The following is a 20,203-nucleotide window of genomic DNA, read 5'->3' on the forward strand; positions in this document are numbered from 1 at the left end:
TGGATACCAGCCCACATTCACTGTACAGGTACAGCCCAAGTGCACACATGCCTGTGCCCTATGTGGCAGCCCACAGAACCCTACCCATGCCCTGTTGCAAAGGTCCAGTCCCCCAAGCCCCTGAGACCTTCCAAAAGGCCTTCGGTGGCTTTTAGGGTGTTTTCTCTTAATTATGGAGAGTTTACTCTTATTCCAGTAATAAGAAGAAAACGAAACGTATGTGTCTCAGCTCCAAACTCTGTGTTCATGTAACACGTGTGCAAAAATAAGTTTGTTATTTTATACAGAAGGGCCTGCGGAGGGTATACTTATCGTTTTTCTTTATTGTGTAGCCCCGTGCGTACATTGAAGTCATTTCTGACAATGTCCTTGCTAAATCAGCTGAAATCAGTGCCAGGGCAGTAATCAGCCGTCCATTCCTACGTCTCCCAAAATACTTTGGCAAGTAATTCCGTGACTAGGAGCTGGGGGCGATCTCTCATCCTGACTCAACCTGGAGACGGACAAGGCAGGCCCGCCACCTCCATCAAGTCAGACAAACACCAAAGAGAAAATTAAAAACGTGTCATTGATGTATGGCGCCGGCGAGTCACACCTGAAGTCATCAGCCCGAAAGAACATCCATCGATCCCCGATTCATCACGCGGCCGGCCCATTCCATCCCGGGCCCCCGCTCTGCGCACCCCGCCGGTACCGCCGTGTCCTCGCCGCTGATTACGGCTCTGAAGGGACGCGCGACTTCTTTGATTAATGTCAGAGTTGTCAACACATTTGGTCCCTTGGCCCCCTTCTTATTCCTCCCACCGAGCAATCTGAAATCAAAAAGCCAGGGACGAGAGAAGCAATTCTGGACACTTATAATCAATTCTTTTAGCTCCTCCTCATCAGGTGTGTTGCTAATAAGAGACGTCTCCTAGTCATTAAAAGGAGTGACTGGGCATGCCGCCACACATGGCCTTCAGCATCATATCACTCACGTGCCATGCGTGTTTCACCTGTCCTTGTGTAGTTCATGTATGGGTGAGATCGAGCCAGCGTGACGTCAGGCACGCAGCGCCTTGTCAGTTTTCTGAAAGGTGAGTGATGTTGAAAGGATGAGCGCTCGTGCCCTGGACGTGTTCTGAGGTGACGCGGCGGTCGCGCGGCCCGCCCTATAAAAGCCTGCGCCGTGGGCCCCCGGGCTTCATTCCCACCCTCTCATCTTTCACGCCCACTACACTGGCCGGCGGACTCAAGGACATGGACAGGAGGCTCTCCGCACACTTGGGCCTGGTGACCCTCAGCCTTTTGGCCATGGTGGTGGCGCGCACTGCCCAAGGAAAGCCCTTTCTGCTGCAAGGCAAGTTGGCAGGGATTGCTGCGAGTTCATGAATTGTTTTAGAACTTTGGGGGGTCAATGTCTTGGGGCTTTTATGTAAATAGATGACCTCTTGGCGCACACCTTGTGGTTGTCTTGACGCTTTGCAAAATGTGCAGGAGAACTGTGGCAGAACTGGTCAGGTTGAGGGTGGGGGGCAGGTGTTGCAGTTGTGGTTCTCGTTGGGTGTTTGTTTTTCTTTTTTGTTGTTGTTGATCATTTCAATGTCCAATTTTCTGAGTAGTGTGGGAGTCCGGCAGAATAATATTTAATTGCAGTGCAGGCCGGTTGCAAGTACCTGGGGCCTACAGTATTGCAGTGCGGGGTGCAAGTACCTGGGGCCTACAGTATTGCAGTGCGGGGTGCAGGTACCTGGGGGCCTACAGTATTGCAGTGCGGGGTGCAAGTACCTGGGGCCTACAGTATTGCAGTGCGGGGTGCAGGTACCTTGGGGCCTACAGTATTGCAGTGCAGGGTGCAGGTACCTGGGGCCTACAGTATTGCAGTGCGGGGTGCAGGTACCTGGGGCCTACAGTATTGTAGTGCAGGGTGCATGGACCTGGGGCCTAGAGTATTGCAGTGCAGTGTGCAGGTACCTGGGGCCTACAGTATTGCAGTGTAGGGTGCAGGTACCTGGGGGCCTACAGTATTGCAGTGTAGGGTGCAGGTACCTGGGGCCTACAGTATTGCAGTGTAGGGTGCAGGTACCTGGGGCCTACAGTATTGCAGTGTAGGGTGCAGGTACCTGGGGCCTACAGTATTGCAGTGTAGGGTGCAGGTACCTGGGGCCTACAGTATTGCAGTGTAGGGTGCAGGTACCTGGGGCCTACAGTATTGCAGTGTAGGGTGCAGGTACCTGGGGCCTACAGTATTGCAGTGCGGGTGCAGGTACCTGGGGGCCTACAGTATTGCAGTGTAGGGTGCAGGTACCTGGGGCCTACAGTATTGCAGTGCGGGGTGCAGGTACCTGGGGCCTACAGTATTGTAGTGCAGGGTGCAGGGACATGGGGCCTAGAGTATTGCAGTGCAGTGTGCAGGTACCTGGGGCCTGCAGCATTGCAGTGCGCAGGTACCTGGGGGCCTACAGTATTGCAGTGCAGGGTGCAGGTATCTGAGGACCTACAGTACTGCAGTGCCAGGTGCTGGTACCTGGGGACCTACAGTATTGCAGTGCAGGGTGCAGGTACCTGGGGGCCTACAGTATTGCAGTGCAGGGTGCGGGTACCTAGAGGCCTTCAGTATTGCAGTGCAGGGTGCAGGTACCTGGGGGCCTACAGTATTGCAGTGCGGGGTGCAGGTACCTGGGGGCCTACAGTATTGCAGTGTAGGGTGCAGGTACCTGGGGCCTACAGTATTGCAGTGCGGGGTGCAGGTACCTGGGGGCCTACAGTATTGCAGTGTAGGGTGCAGGTACCTGGGGGCCTACAGTATTGCAGTGCAGGGTGCAGGGACCTGGGGCCTTGAGTATTGCAGTGCAGTGTGCAGGTACCTGGGGCCTGCAGCATTGCAGTGCGCAGGTACCTGGGGGCCTACAGTATTGCAGTGCAGGGTGCAGGTATCTGAGGACCTACAGTACTGCAGTGCCAGGTGCGGGTACCTGGGGACCTACAGTATTGCAGTGCAGGGTGCAGGTACCTGGGGGCCTACAGTATTGAGGTGCACAGTGCCGGTATCTGAGGTCTTACAGTATTGCAGTGCACGGTGCGCGTATCTGGGGTCCCTTTGTATTTGGAGTGAATATCTGTAATAATTAAATGTTTGTTTGTTTGATTATTATTTATAAAGCCCACCTCACCCGGAGGTATCTGGGCGCATTACAGGACAGCTTAGTAGGTGAAGGATACATGAATACATCATAAAGAGGGTAGGAATATATATACATACCTCTTAATGATGGCACAGAGCTGACATACATACATCATAATGGAAGGCAGGCAATGAATACAGTGTAAGCATTTGCTGAGCGTGCGAAGACGCATGATACCTTCCATCTAATCAATGTTGGCAGCGGAACAACATTTGTTGTTGCTGCAATCATGAAAGCCATTTCTTCAGAAACGCTTCCATCTCATCAACTGAGAAAATGGACTTGGAAAATATTTTGTGGACGGAGAATGCAAAAGAAAAGTTACTTTTGTTGAACATGTATTGTTTGTTTAGGTGTTTATTTTACTCTCAGGCTCTGGAAGAGGGGGGGGGGTTCCGGAGCACGCCTCACTTCTTTACATTAGAATGAGGGAATCTTTGACAGGTAACCATTTCTGACTTTTGCATTGAGTGGCAGGAAAGGATGTAATAGTTGGGGGGGGAAGAGGGCGTTAACAGGACAGTGTGCGGATCGTTACGGTCATGGGGGACTATTTGCACTCCTGCAGGCATGAAGCAATGGGTCATCTATCGGCCTCGCTTAGGTCCCCCTCTAACATACATGATGCATACATGTGCATCTCGGGAATGCCGAGCAGTGCACGGTGCTACCACCTCCAAGCGCGAGGAATGAATGATTTCACACTTCTCGGCAGTCCGCGGCGAGAGCTGAGAGCGAGGGGTCTGGACACAAGGGCACACAGTGGCATGAGGCTGTCACTCACGCAGCCACACATCTGGCTCGCGGTTGCTGTCCTGACGCCCCAGGACGTGGCGGCACAGACTCCCACTTCTTAAAGAAGCGGCAGAGACTGATATGAAAAGGTCATTCAGGTGGTCAGTGTGCGGAATTAATAGAGAACTACGAGTCACTGAGCTCACTGACCTCACGCGAGAGCACGGGCACACTTGAGTGGGGTGTGTGTCGGGTTCCCCGAATCCCCACTGGAAAGCCCAGGGCATGAATTCGGTCACATGGGCAACATCTAGAATTTGCACATGCTTAGACCAAAAAGTATGCAGGGTTTATGAAAGCAGGAGTTTTGAAATAGTTTTTTCACAAAAGAAAAACCTCCTAAAAGTTCGGGGACGAGGCGGCACCCGTGGCCGGGCATTTGCCACCAACAGGTGCACTGAACGAGTGTGCAACAGGTGTCTTTTTTCCTCGTGATTTGGTGAACACGCACTTTTTGCATTGGCCAGCCAGTGGGGATGGCACTGCCAAGTTGCCAGGCAGTGGCGTCACATTGCATGGAAGCATGAGAAAGTCGCATGGCTTTGGGCGCTTCATGTGACCTGCTCTCTAGTCTCCGTCTTTCAGCAAGTACACGGGAATGCTCGATGGCGATGCACGGTGTTAGAACCCAACATGCATGCGCCTTGAGACGGCAGACACCTTAGAAGCGCTGCGCAGGACGTCACTTGCGCTGCTTGCGAACCTCGCATTGAGTGCAGGCCTCCCTGTCCCAGGTGAACTTGAAAGCAAATAGCAACAGCGAGCATCATTCTATTCTCAGAATATAACAGTCTTTAGCAAAAATACCATTAAAATGAAAAGGAAACTGCTGTTCCCAGGCCGTCCCCTACAGGAGACTGACTTGGAGGTTGAGCCTCCAATTCTGTTCAAAAGTTATTTTTCATCAAAATATACATTTTCTGATAGTAAACGTGTGATCACCATCGCCTCACCAGTCAGCTTGAAGAGAACACTTATATTTCAGTCGCATCTGTTTTGAATTTGGGAAAGAGTAACCACGGGAAACGTGGAACACTGAGTGCCTGACCCTAGATCATTGAAGCAATTAGTGAGTGTGGGGCTCAGCTGTTCAGACACTTCTTCAATAATACAATCTATTTTATTGTAGGTTGCTGGGCTCTGCTGAACACTATCACCTCTGAATCTTAAACCTGGACACACATTCCATTCGAGGCCGCAAAAACCTTCAGAAACAGTGGGCCTCATTCCCAGATTGGAGGTAGTCACGGCGCTATTTGCGCCATGACTGCCTCCAATAACGGTACCGGCACCGGTCTCCTTCAAGTGGGACTTACCGGTGTAGTCCGACCTTTGCGGGACCGGTAAGTCCCCATTGAAAAAACCATTCCCCATTCCCATTTGAACCCCCATAGTGCTCAATGGGAATGGGGAAGTAGCTAATAACGGTACTGCAATTTGCGGTACCGTTATTAGCTCTGAAGTCCCTTAGTAGGTCCCGTCCATAATGCCTGGTAAAACCAGGCGTTGAAGGAGGGACTCGCTAAGGGAACTCGTAGTAGGGTGGTAAGGGATTACCGGCACCGGTCTCCTTAACGGTGCCCGGTATCCCTTACTGCCCTACTCGTAATGAGGCCCAATGACTCTGCACATCATTGAAAGAGTGAAAGCGCAAATGACACTTGAACTGAGCGGTTTCCAGACATTTCCTGGTCAGCAGATATATAAGTTCTATCCTTTTCCTCCTGAAGATGAGCCTGGAAGCTCTCCTGCAGCAATGCCATTTTAAGGGATTTTGGTGTCAAGGGCTCAGTCACATTTGGTGCCCCGCAGAACCTAGGGGGGTCATTACAACCCTGGCGTTAAGGGTTTAACGGCACCGTAAAAGGTGTCGGCGCCGTTAAACCCTTAACGCCTGATTACGAGGTCCCTTTGCGGGACCCGACCTTAATGGCTGGTTTTACCAGCCGTTAAAGTAGGGTGCCGCAAAGGGACCTCAGTGCTAATTACGGTACCGCAATTTGCGGTACGTACTTAGCGCCTTCCCCAGTTCCATTGAGCCCTTTGGGGCGAAAATGGGAATGGGGAAGGGCCATGGTGAAATGGGGAAATACCGCCCCGCCAACCTTGGAATGGGGCGGTATTTCCCCATTCCACCATGGCGGACTCGTTCAACACCGGCACCAACCATGGTGCTAATAGCGCCATGGTTTAGCGCCGGGGTTGTAATGAGGGCCTAGGAATGAAGGCATCCATCATTCATATCACCCCACCTCCCCGCCCCCTTTCACAATCAGAACCCATACCTTTATTTTCTCCCCTAACAGGTAATAAAATAACCATTGGTACTCCTTTCAAGTTCCCTTGACCCCGTCATCCTGGCTGATATCAGAATAATATACATGTTACATTTCAAGGGAAACATTAGCTGTCCACAGCAAGGGTACCTGTGTGCTAGCATAGGCACACTACATTTCTGTGTTAAGAACTGCCTGCTTGAGGAAGTCCCACACGTCAAAATCTGCAAGGAACTCCCCAATCCTCCTGCAGTCTTCATTTCTCCTCTGCCTTCCCTGGCTCTCTACACTTCACCAGACACCTCGCTTCATTTCTCAAACGCAGGACATCCTGACCTCACTCTCCTCTACACCACACCCTTCTCCCTCACCTGCCCTGAGACCTCCCTTGGCCCTCCTCCCCTTCCCTCCTCCTCTGCTCTTTCCCACATCACCTGATGAGGTTTCTAGAGAAGTCTGCTCTATGAAAGTGTGCTCCCCTACTCCTTTATAACAATCAAGGACAACACTGCCTCCCTTGCTCCAGCTGTGGCTGATTTCTGCAATCACTCCTTTGCCACTTGCACCTTCCCGCTACTCCTCAAGTACTCCCTTGTGCACCCTCTCCTCTGCCTGCTCTTCTTCCTCTCTCATTTCTGACTGTCTGTCTGCTATTCAAGCATGGTGTTCTGCCAACAATCTCTGTTTTAATGCCAGTAACACAGAGATTCTTCTCATCGGGACCCCAGCTCCCTCGTTCCTCCTACACTCTGGAACCCTTCATGGGCCCCATCCCCTTACCCTCCTGTGAGGCAAAAAACCTTGGTGTCATCTTCGAGTCCTCGCTCTCCTTCTCTTCTCCTATCACAGATCTTGACAAGAAAGCCCACTACCAGCTGCACTTCCTGAGAGGTATTCTCCCTTTCCTCTCCTTGCCCCAGAAACTCAATGTCTCCAGAGCTCTGGTCCTCTCCAGGCTGGACTGCTGCAAAAGCCTCTTCCTTAATCTGTCTAACTCCTCCCTTCGCCCCCCTTCAACTAATCCATAATAGGACTGCAAGACATATCCTTGGCCTCAAGTCCAGGGACCGCATCTCCCCAGCCCTAGAATCTCTCCACTGGCTCCCGGTTGCTGTGATGATCAAGTTCAAGACCCTTCACAATGCTTTCTGAGGCCTGGGACCCCTCTACACCCAACTCTCTCTCCCTAAACAACGCCTTGCAGGAGCCCTTCGGTTTTCTAGCTCAGACTCTCTGCAGATCAGATGTTTCTCCAAGCAGAGAATGGGGGTACATCTCTCTCTTCCACAGGTGCCTCCCTCCCGAATGGCCTCCCTGCTCCTCTCAGACTTGAGACGGATCTCCTTAAGTTCTGGAAGCTTCTCAAGACCCTCCATTTCTTTTTCTCCTCCTTCCTCCCCCTCCCCTGCTAATTTCCCCCTCTGCCTCTTGCCTGGTTCCTACAGATTCTTACAGGGCACCAGGCCCTCCTCGTCCAGTCTACCCTGCACTTGGTCTCCTCTGACCCAAAACACTCCCCCGGCCACACTTGCCTTTCTCCCCCTGCACCATCCTGGCTGGGCCTGCACCCCCTGAGCCCTTCCAACCCCGTTCTTCGCACTTGGCATGCAGACCTTCTGCCCATGCACTCTCTTTTCCCCAGGCACTGTCTGCCTGGCTTCCCCTGACACTTGTTTAACCCACTGGCACTTCCCCATACCCCTTTCCCCCTCACTTCTGTTGCCTGCACTTGCACGATCCGAATGTCACACGGCTGTCATCCCTGCCCCCCTTTGTCTTGTTGCACCTTGAAACACATTGTGTATGAGCGCATTACAAATACCCAATACATGCATAAAATAAATAAATTATACTGTAAGATGCTGAACACAGATCAGTAGTAACATGAACACGCATTGACAAAGCCAACCATTTGGGCTTTTGTGTAGGTATGGGATAGGCATTGGCTAGGCGCTGATCTACTGGTATTGCTGGGCCAGACACTATCAACAACTATAAAATGAAGCTACTACCTGGGCATATCATGGCAGTACCTGGCAAATGCCCATCTAATACCTCAGGCCAAAACGGTTTGCTGTGTGCTTGTTTTCATCAGGACTTACTTGCAAGGAGGAGCCGTACACACTGGGTTAAGACGTTTTTATTTTACCAATAGCCATTTACAGCTTTAATTAAGCCATATGAGGCCCAATTCACAGAATTTTTTGCTCGGGTCAATGTGACTTTGCACTGCTGAAAAGTGACTTTGCACTGCCGACACAAACCCTGTTTCCTGGAACTGTGCAAAGTGTATTTTGCAGTGTAAAGTCATTTTTGTAGTACAAAATGGTTGAGGAAGATGATGTGGAGGAAGACAGCCTACTACTTGCTAAGAGAGGAACAGCTTTTCTGAGAGCATTGCAGTGGTTGGATTTGGCGTGGCTGCGCATGGAGGTGGTCCCGTAGGAGTACTGTCCAGGTAGTCCACGGCTGAGTACAAAATTGCACACAGTGCATTGCCCTTTGGTAGCTTTCGCCTTTGGTACATTCCCAACAGTGGTAAAGAAGTGTTCTCTCTGGGTGCTAGAGGTAGGTACTTCCTCTACGTCATGTTCTTCGTCGTCTTCATTGGGCCTCATTACGACCCTGGCGCTAATGGGTTAACGGCGCTGTAAAAGGCTGCGGCGCCGTTAACCCATTAGCGCCTTACTACGAGGTCCCTTTGCGGGATCCGACCTGAAAGGCTGGTCTAGACCAGCCGTTAAAGTAGGGACCCGCAAAGGGACCTTGGTGCTAAGTACGGTACCGCAAATTGCCTTCCCCAGTCCCATTGAGCCCTATGGGGCAAAAATGGGAATGGGGAAGGGCCAATGATCAATGGGGAATTACCACCCACCAACCTTGGAATGGGGTGGTAATTCCCATTGAACATTGGCGGACTTGTTACAATACCGGCACCAACCATGGTGCTAATAGCTCCATGGTTTAGCGCCAGTATCGTAATGAGGGCCTCATTACACGGATGGCGGTAAGTATTTACTGGTACCGGTAAAATACCGGTACCGGTAAATCCTAACCGCCTTACTACGAGGTCCCTTTGCAGGTTGGGGGATTTAACACCTGCTTTTTGCAGGTGTTAAAAACCAACCCGCAAAGGGACCCAGGGAGCTAATTACGGTACCGCAATTTGCGGTACCGTAATTAGCGCCTTCCCCATTCCCATTGAGCCCTATGGGGCAAAAATGGGAATGGGGAAGGGCAATGGCGGAAGGGGGAATTACTGCCCCGCCAACCTTGGAATGGGGTGGTAATTCTTCTTTCCGCCAAGGCGGTGCCGGTATTTTACCGGCATGAACCATGGCGCTAATAGCGCCATGGTTCTCCGCCATCCGTGTAATGAGACCCATTGTCTTTGGAAGTACTGCACTTTTTTTGTTGTGTAGGTCCTCCAGCTGGTGGTGGCTCTTGGGGAGGAGGAATGGCATTAATTGATGCCACTTTTAAGATATATAGCAGTTTTGCTAATATTCCTCCAGGTATGTTTGCAGTGCAAAGTGTATTTTCTACTTGAAAAATGACTTTACACTGCAAAAATACACTTTGCACAGTTCCATGAATCAGGGTTTGTGTCGGCAGTGCAAAGTCACTTTTCAGCAGTGCAAAGTCACTTTGCACCATGCAAAACAATTCCATGACTCGGACCCTAACTCTCAGCAGACCTCTTAGAAATGAGGCTACCAGGCAAAAGTTTGATGTTAGTGTTTGCTAGAGCGAGATGAAAGGGATCCTAGGAGGATGTGCTTTGGGGCGGGAAGGGGCAGGCAGCGGGTGGGCGTGGCCATAGGGATTTGCATAGCCATGGGCCATCAATGGGTGTGTGGGTAAATAACCAAACAGCACCCACAAGCTGTGTGTCCCTCTTCCTCCTATGTATACTCTAATGCTAGTTTTGGCTTCGCTTAGGCACCACTTAGTAGCCTAAACTAAAAATGTACACATACCCCAGCATACACACAGAGCTCAGATTCGCTGCCTCACAGAATGTAAATGTTCTTAAGCATGGACACAGGAAAGAGAGTGGGAGCAACAAGAAACATACACACATCATAACATAGACAGTGGACATGGATGAAAGGCTGTCAGGAAGATGCACACATCCTGATACATAGACTGAGATTAGAAGAGGGACATGGTTTTCAAGTGGTGCTGCCGTGAGTGAGCAAAGAAACACAAAGTCATGGTGTGCAAGATATCAATGGGCAATATTATTATTTATACTATATATTCACTGAAAATTTTTTGTTAAAGGGACGTTATGATCAAGTTGCATGAAAGGGACATTATGGTTACAAGTAAAACCGAAAAACCACAGAAATTCGCCAGCTATGGTAAGCAAAGGGTTTGGTCTCAGTTCATGGTGCACATACATGGGGCAATAGGCAGGACTCAAACACACAATTCATTTGTATACATGAAGATAAACTTTAATGGTATTAACATTCTCTGATGATGCAGTTTCTTTCTTCTTTACTTTAGTTTCCATGCATGTGCCTCTGATCTGTATGAATTGTGGCTCTTCATATGTATTGTTGGTACTAGCACAAGTGTGTAGTACGTCTTGAATTGTTAGCTAGTTATTACATGTTTAACATTACTACTCAAAACTCTAATACAGTAGCATTAATTATTTTACTATCCAAAATTACAAGATTATAAATAGTGTACTTCTATGGTGCAGGCTGCAGTCATTGCCTATGTTTATATATGATTAGGTTTCTGTATTAACAACAACACTCCAATACAATGTTGTTTAGATGAGTACTTTCTTTAATAGATTAAGTAGTTCATGATAGGTCTCCCGATCACCCCTTACATCTTGTTACCAACATTATAAACACACCCCGTTGTAAGAACTTTTCATCAAAATTAATTTCACATATGATGTCATCAGTGATGTCATCAAAGGCATTTGTGATGTCATCTTTGATGTCCTGGGTGTTAGTATTAGCAGTGCACGGTGGTGGAGTGAGTTATGGTTGCTTAGCTTACCATAACTGGCACATTTCTGGGGAGTTTTCGGTTTTACTTGTAACCATAACATCCCTTTAACAATGTTTTTTCATTGAATTTCATAGGTTTTTATTAGTGCAATTTAACCATAACGTCCCTTTAACAAAGTTTTTTAGTGAATTTCATGGGTTTTTACCAGTGCATGCTATTTTCCTACAATTTACCAATATCATACTTACCCCAATACAGCAACATTTCTGTCCATTTCCCACTTTCTAGCATGATTTTTAACACTTCTATAGACTTTTTTGCAACTTGTTCCACTGTTTTTGCATCCGGCGATGTCTGCGAACATCTGACATCATCGCAGACCTTCTGGACAGTGCCACGTGAGCATGCACTCGCGCACGGCATGATGACGTGTCCATGAATGTGTACACACTTCGCAATCGAGTCCGTACTTCTAGGACAGTTCGGAACTGCATTTTCTACTGATCTAGGAACTTTAAAGCTCAAAATGTTACCTTGCACAGCTCCTACACCTAAACCTACTCATTATGTATTAAAAATCTAGTACAAAGCACATACTTGGAAGAATATTAGCAAAACTGCTATTTATCTTAAAAATGGCATCAGCTATTGCCATCCGTCCACCCCAAGAGCCACCAGCACCACCAGCTGGAGGACCCACACAAAAAAGGTGCAGTACTTCTAAAGACAATGAAGAGGACCAAGAAGATGAGGTAGAGGAAGTGCCTGCCTCTAGCCTCAGAGAGAATCATGGGTGTGGCAGTTCTTTACCACTGTTGGGGTGTACCAAAGGCTAAAGCTACCAAAGTGAAATGCACTGAGTGCAATTTTGCACTCAGTCGTGGATTACCTGGACATTACTCCTACGGTACCACCTCCATGCTCTGCCAAACCAAATCCAACCACTGCAATGCTCTCAGAAAGTTTGTTCTTTTCTTAGCAAGTAGTAGGCTGTCTTCCTCCACATCATCTACCTCAACCAATACTGTAACCACAGAGCCTACTTCAGTGGGACACAAAATCCCACCAGCTACCTTGCAAGCGATAAACGAGGATGTTGATCTGTATCTTTCGAAGACAACAGTCCTCTGTATATATTCCAACACACCACTCTGCAGGGAGAAGCCATTTCTAAGTGCTTTTGAAGCTGTAATCAAGGAGCATGAGAAACACTGCCCCTGCCTTAGCTATAACACACGCGCAACATCTTCCCCTGTCCACCTGCCCCAACATATTAATGCTTCGTGCCTCTATCCTCATTTCCCTCCACTCCTTACGTTATAGCCCCTCCTGCAAAAAAAAAGAAAAAATACATCAGACAACAAAATTTCCATTAGTATTTTGTGTTATGCTAATGGGAATAATGTAGCATTCATCCCCCGGTCAAGGTACTGCAACAGGGGATAACGGCCCGGCTGCCCAAGTTATCGGGCCAAGCGAAGTGAGGGTGGATAATGAGGGCTGCGGACCATTATCCCCTGTTCTAGCCCCTGCAATGGGGGATGAAGACCATTAGCACACCAGGTTCCAAAAGCGGTAACCCAGGCTGCTAAAAATAAAAAAAAGGATTATTCTTCCTAAACCGGGACGCCTGCGGGGTCCTGCTGTAGGAAGGAAAATCCTTTCCCAAGATGCCCACCATGGAAAGGGAAGGTGGGGCTTCATATAGAGCTCCTCTTCCGTTTCCATGGCAGCCTGCAGAAGGCAAAGAGAGAACCTTATGACCATATTACCATGAGCACCATTTTTTTTTCTCCATTTCGAACTTATCCCACTTTTTAATAACTTTACCACATAGCCGGCCCCAGATGGACATGGTCTTTAACTCCATTTGTCGTCCCTCATGGACATGGCCGTAGCCAGATTGTCTGGGTCATGACCTTATGCCATGACCCAGACAATCTGGCCACTGCCCATGGCCACAGGCTATACCTCAGTCACCAAAAGTATATCACTATTGTTTGTACCTACATTATAACACTTGTCAAAAAATAAAACACTGGCACATTTGCTAAAACCATGCTTTATGGTCCTTGCCTTTGCTCCTTACATGAGTTTGCTGGAAATCCGCCCATGTTTTATTTTTTCAAAAGTGTCAAAATGTATGTGCATACAATAGTCATATAACTTAGCCCACTTGACGAAATCTATTCAGACTTTACACACACATTCAAGGTTGGGTCTATAATCTTTCTGGAAGCTTTTGTCCACATTCGTCAAATGGCAACAAAGTTATAAGCCATTTAAAAATGTTGAGACCCCTCCTCTAATTTATTCCCTCATGACAAAATCCCAGCAAACTTTACAAAAACATGTATATCTAGATCTAAAAAGGGGTTCACAAACTTTTGTATTAGATTCATCAAATGGCACCACAATTACAAGCCTTTACAATATTTTGAGACCTCTCCTCTAATGCTGCCCCCTCTTGACAGAATCCCATCAAACCTTGCAAAATCATTCAGAACCAGAACTAGAATAAAATGAAAAAATGTTATGCAGCTGCATTGAGTGGCGCCAAAGTTATAAGCCATCCAAAAACTGCTTTTCACCAACCCTGTAATGCAGAAATAGGCATAGATGTCCATGAACATCTGAAGTGTCCGCACATAGGACTGTACCCGAACATGGGATGGTACGTGGACTTTGGGGGTGAAAAACACCTGTTTTTTGGCTTCTTACGGCCATATCCCATCCCATCCACATCACCCCACACCTCCCAGAGATTGTTTGATAAGTGTGCCAAGTGCAATGTTGTGTTTTTTAATATGTTTTTACTGCGATGTCCGCAGACATCGGCCACTGTCTGCGAATCCAACATGGCGGGCATTTCCAAAAATCTGATGCACTTCATGCTTTTCACCATCCAATCAGTGGACATGTCCGATGTCTGCGGACCGAACAGGAAAGTGGATCCGCGGGCCGAACCCAAATATCACTAATTTAGTTTTACCTGCTTTTAACCCATTTCAAAGAATACTAGACGGATTTACACCAAATATACAAAAGTACGCTTTCGGGACCAATCCGCGCCCCTGCTGCAAATTTGGTGAAAATCCGTCCAGCAGTTTGGGCTGTAGGCGTGAACAATATTTATTTTTCATTGCCTCTATGGAAAAAAAAGAATCTTTGGGACCCCCCATAACTTTGCCCCCCCTTGATGAAACCTCACCAAACTTGTCAAAAAAATTCAGACGGGCTATATACTTTTTTTGCAAAGTTTGTAAGGATTCGTCCAGGGGAGGAAAGTTATTAGCCACTCAAAAAGTGCTCTTCCTATGAGCGGAGCAACTTAACCATAACTACAGGGCCACTACGGCACGCCCTATAATGAGGTAAGATTATAGCCGGTTACGCCACTAGTGAAGCGTTTTTCAACAGCACACCCTGGGAACTATATAACTCTTAGGAGTTGATAATTTAGAAATGTTTAATTACTGCCAATTTCGACAGATTATGCACTATGAGGCTAAAAGAGTTGCCCAGGATCACACACTTTGGTTAAGAGGTGAAGCTCGGATGTGCACGCAGTTTGCAATTTCTACACATAACCACCCTTTTTCCTAGTTGTTGTCATACACATGTTTGCGAATGTATGAATTTCATGAACTAAACTAATACCCTGCTCAGTAAACCTGACTTGCAAAGAACGAAACTGACAAGAGCTTATCTGGACAAACTTTACAAAAATATATGAATATATTATGCAACAGGAGAATGATTACCACTCATTTTTCCGTAAAGAAAAATATACAAGCGCTAGACTACTAATTGATATGCGCCTGAAAAACCGCACCCGGGTTTTACTTCTGGTATTCATGATGGGTAAGAGAACGTTTGAAAAACTAAAAAAAGACCAGCACCCTTTCTGTTGAATAAGAAGACCAGATAAAAAGCTTGCCAAATGCCTGTGACACTTGGTCGCCTCTTTCCTGTCTAGAACCCCTTTCACTCAAATGGCCTACTTGCAAGGCAAGAGCAGGCTATGGGCTGAGTATTGCCTCCAGAATGTGAGAAAGCAAACTTCTTGACAGAAGCCAGCACCGTACTATCATAGAGTGAGATATAAGGATTTGCCTCCTGGCAAAAGCCAGAAAATAGTCCTCATGACTTTGGTTCCATAGAATGACTAAGGCTGCCTAGTCGCCTCTACCAATGACTACTTTATGCTCTGAATTGCATGGCTGTGCAGGTGTTGCTACTTTCTTTTGGATAGACTGAGTTCTAGACCTGCGCCATAGTGATGCTAGGTATATGTTTTATAACTAGTTCTTTCTGCTGAGGGTATGTTGTTTTATTGCACACTAGGGATCACTATCACCTACGCTCACAAGCCCAAATGTCAACTTGGGAGAGAGAAAAGGCTACGTTTGTGTTGCACGAATTTGATACTGAGATGTGGGTTATGAACACAGAACTCTGACTCACGTGATTAACACACTGAGCTATCTTCTGAAGCATCGCTACTTATCAATATGTATTTCTCATGACGTTTGTGTGCATTTTTTGTATTGATGATGATCAAGGTGTCATGTATACTAAAACGCAACAGTAAAAAAAAAAAAAAAAATTAAACATCAAGAAAGATGCGTTTCAACTTTGGTTCTGGTCCAGGATTGATATAGTTGCCATGGAAAGGGAAACATTGCTGCACGACTGGTGCTTTCGTGAACACATAAACTATATATATTTCAGTGAAGACTGAAGGCATTACAGGGTTTATTGATTTGATCGAAATCTACTTGTGAACAACAGCCAAGCAGCTGGCTCCGAGCACTGCCAGCACTCCAGACAACATCATACATGCGTTATTTATGTCTTGCATACAATGGACACTGGCATCGTTGCAGCTGCGGGTCCCGCGGTGCCTGGGTGCGTGCCCCGGGCACGTGCTCCTGTTACCATCTCATAAAGACGTCTGGGTTCATTGCAGGTGCTTAGAGGACGTGTGCTCCATTGCAGAGGTCCTGGGACTGTGCGTCAGGATCCTCCTGTATTTGGGGTCCTGGGGAAGGTTCTTGCCAGATGAATGCAAAGTACGGCCAGGGTTGCTATGCAGCGTGTTCCATTGCAGAGGTCCTGGGACTGCACGTCAGGATCCTCCTGTATTTGGGGTCCTGGGGAAGGTTCTTGCCAGATGAGTGCAAAGTACGGCCAGGGTTGCTATGCAGCGTGTTCCATTGCAGAGGTCCTGGGACTGCACGTCAGGATCCTCCTGTATTTGGGGTCCTGGGGAAGGTTCTTGCCAGATGAGTGCAAAGTACGGCCAGGGTTGCTATGCAGCGTGTTCCATTGCAGAGGTCCTGGGACTGCACGTCAGGATCCTCCTGTATTTGGGGTCCTGGGGAAGGTTCTTGCCAGATGAGTGCAAAGTACGGCCAGGGTTGCTATGCAGCGTGTTCCATTGCAGAGGTCCTGGGACTGCGTGTCATGATCCTCCTGTATTTGGGGTCCTGGAGAAGGTTCTTGCCACATGAGCGCAGAGTATGGCCAGGGTTGCTATGCAGTGTGATCCACTGTAGAGGTCCTGGGACGACGTGTAAGGGTCCTCCTGTATTTCGGGTCCCGGGCAAGGTTCTTGCCAGATGAGAGCAGAGTATGGCCAGGGTTGCTATGCAGTGTGATCCACTGTAGAGATCCTGGGACGACGCGTCAGGGTCCTCCTGTATTTCGGGTCCCGGGCAAGGTTCTTGCCAGATGAGAGCTGAGTATGCCAGGGTTGCTATGCAGTGTGATCCACTGTAGAGGTCCTGGGACGACGCGTCAGGGTCCTCCTGTATTTCGGGTCCCGGGCAAGGTTCTTGCCAGATGAGAGCAGAGTATGCCAGGGTTGCTATGCAGTGTGTTCTCATTGCAGTGGTCCTGGGACTGCGTGTCAGGATCCTCCTGTATTTGCGGTCCCAAATAAAGTACAAATACAGGGTTCCTCTTCCTGTTTGAGAAAACACACAGCTGTGCAAATATCAAAATGTAAATACAAAATTGTAGTACATGTGATAATTTATATATATAGCTATATATCTCGTTGTTAACAATATTGTCTTATCCTATATCGATTTTGAAAATGTATTAATTTACCTCCAAAACTCGATATACCGCCCAGCCGTATACAGTTCTATGTCGTTTGATCGGCAGGAGTTTTTTCGAAGTAATTTGTTTAGAAAAAATTACTTAGAAAAAACTCATTGATTTATTTTATCGATTTGGGTGGGGGGGTCACCTTCAAGCTCCCCCCTTTCCTATATTATTAACCCTTCCTAACCCCCTCCCCACCTCTTTGAACTCATTAATGCCTTTTCCCTGAAAGGTAAGCCGTTCTTGGGCGTTGGGGTGAGCGTGGTGCTGAGACCATTGTAATGACATTTATGTGCCCATACACACTGCGCTGCTTATTTCCCCTGCTTTTCACCTACACCTTGTGCAGGAAGAACCAGCTTCGTGGGCCTTTCACCGTCTTCACTATGCCGCCCTCTTCCTCGGTACCAGAATGCCTCATGGGGTTTGGAATGCCAACGCAGTCGCGTTGCACCGGATTGGCTGCCTGCACCATTCTTCTGTCCAACCTGGAGCCGGCAGACAAGGAAGCCGGCCCCCAGCACCAAGGCCTACACAAAGGACGCTGTCTGTGCCTGTCCAGGCCTTGGGAGGGCTTGAAGGGCCTCGCAACTCCTTCCTGAAACAGTTCATTCTACACCCCCTCTCACCTTCATCGAACAGTTCCCTAGCATGCAGCCAACCACTCCACACACTTGTGCCTCACCTGGTAATTTCGAACCTAGGTTTGCTTTTTACAACTCCACACCCCCATTTTGCATTGCATTTGTGTGTTTCTTGGTAATTTCAAATTAACAAGGGGGGTCCTGGGAGTCCCACTGCCAGACATTAGTCCTGGTTGCGAGAGACTTACCCAGAGTCTTTAGCTCACTATCTTTCACAGAGAAGAAATATCCTAAACATATCAGTATTTGTCCTGCCCTGGGGCAGTCCAGCACCGAAATGCTAGGCAATTCTCCTCTGAACAAGAGTACCAACAGCATCCCCAGACACGCGTTTCGGTCTGGTTGGACCTCATCAGTAGGGAGGAGCTGTGCCTCTCTAAGAATAGTGCGTAAGGGGTCCACGTCTGGATTCCCCTAGTAACTTAGGGTGAGACCCAAAGTTACTTGGATATGCAATTTAACAAGGGGGGTCCTGGGAGTCCCTCTGCCAGACATTAGTTAATTTCAAACATAGGTGTGTTTTTTTTGTACAACTCAACACCCCCATGTTGCATTGCATTTGTGTGCTTTTTGGTAATCTCGAACCTAGGTGTGTTTTTACAACTCAACATCCCCATTTTGCATTGCATGTGTGTGCTTTTTGGTAATCTCAAACCGAGGTGTGCTTTTTACAACTCCACACCCCCATTATGCATTGCAATTGTGTGTTTATTGGTAATCCCGGACCTAGGTGTGTTATTACAACTCACAACTCTGCACCCCGATTTTGGATTGAATTTGTGTGCTATTTGGTCATTTCGGATCTAGGTGTGTTTTTTTTTTACAACTCTTCACCCCCATTTTTCAGTGCATTTTTGTGTTTTTTGGTAATCTGGAACCTAGGTGTGTTTTTCCAACTCTACTCCCCATTTCGCATTGCATGCGTGTGCTTATTGATAATTTCGAACCTAGGTGTGTTTTTACAGCTCTTCACCCCCACCTCTGTACCCTAAGTGTTCCACAGCATCTGTTTGCTCTCTCCTTCATCTTCTAGGCCACCTGGTGAGTCTGTGCTTGTGCTGTGCAGCCTCTCTTTCTGTCCTCCATCCTCAGCTCTCCTCTGCCCCTATGGAACCCACTAGCTTGCCTATCTATCCTAACTGCTTTACTATCACCTATCCTCCTTCTCTCATAAAGTCTGGAAGGAATACATTTAAAAAGACTTCCTGACCACTAACACTGGTCAACCCATTGCAGACACCTACGTCAGTGCAACCTCCAGACAGATTGTCACTCATATCCTCTTTTCTGTGCACTCTCCAGATCTCTGGACACCTCATCTTATCGCTACTCTCTCTCTCTTTTCTTATCCTCAGCCATTAATGGTGGCACTAGATGAGAAGTACTCTTGGCAGCCTTCTCATCATCCAGGTGTATCATTAATGTCTATCACAATGACACTATCATGGCTCAGGGTACTCAACCCAACCTCGTCCTCTTTGACCAGCGCTTGCCATCCCTCATCAACGTCCTTCCTGTGCCTGTTACTCCTTCTTCCTCTCTCTCTGTCCGTCTTCCACCTCCTCCTCCGACTGGTGTACCACACACCTGTACCTCTCATCGGAACACTTTTAAAGGGAGAGACCTGCTTCAACTTGCCACGTTTAATGCTCGCTCTGCTATCAAACACTCTGCTGACATTTGCCTCCTTCTTGAAGACCTTGACCTCGATATCCTTGCTCTTACCGAGACATGGTTCAATGCCAGCTCAGTCACTGCTTTTGACTCCCTTCTACCTGATGGCTACACGACAATTTCTAAGTTTCGCCGCAACCGTGCTGATGGTGGGGTTGCGCTGATGTTCCCTGATTGGGTCCATTCTTCCCACGTACCCACCAAGCCATACTCCTCCTTCGAGAGCCTGGTCTGCAAGCTGGTCATCTCTCCTAACTCATCCTGACCATTGCCATTATCTATAGGCCACCTGGGTCTATCACCTGTTCCTCTCTGAATGGGCTGACTTCACCATAACATCCTCCTCTAAACTCCTTCTACTGGGTGACTTCAACATCCACCTTGACTCCTCAATCATGGTGCCCACTCTCTTCCATGACCTTTGCACCTTGCTCTCGCTCTCCATTTCCCCCCTGGTCCTACCCACTCGGCTGGACATACCCTTGATGCCTTTAGCCACACTGATATTTTGCTCCCCCCTCTCACCACCCCCATTCACCTTCTCAGACCATTCCCT

The 20,203-nt window shown here is 48.0% G+C and overlaps 1 protein-coding gene across 1 annotated transcript in view; it reads left to right on the forward strand.

Annotated features, from left to right (window-relative positions):
• The first annotated feature begins 1,202 nt into the window (after window positions 1–1,202).
• Window positions 1,203–20,203, forward strand: part of UTS2B (urotensin 2B) — a 216,309-nt gene continuing 197,308 nt past the window's right edge. Inside the window, exon 1 of the mRNA XM_069620325.1 lies at window positions 1,203–1,339. Coding sequence (XP_069476426.1) covers window positions 1,240–1,339 — 100 coding nt within the window. The 5' untranslated portion in view covers window positions 1,203–1,239. The remainder of the gene's footprint in view (window positions 1,340–20,203) is intronic.

Source organism: Ambystoma mexicanum, chromosome 10, assembly GCF_040938575.1.
Source record: "Ambystoma mexicanum isolate Mex_15411 chromosome 10, UKY_AmexF1_1, whole genome shotgun sequence".
NCBI lineage: Eukaryota > Metazoa > Chordata > Amphibia > Caudata > Ambystomatidae > Ambystoma > Ambystoma mexicanum.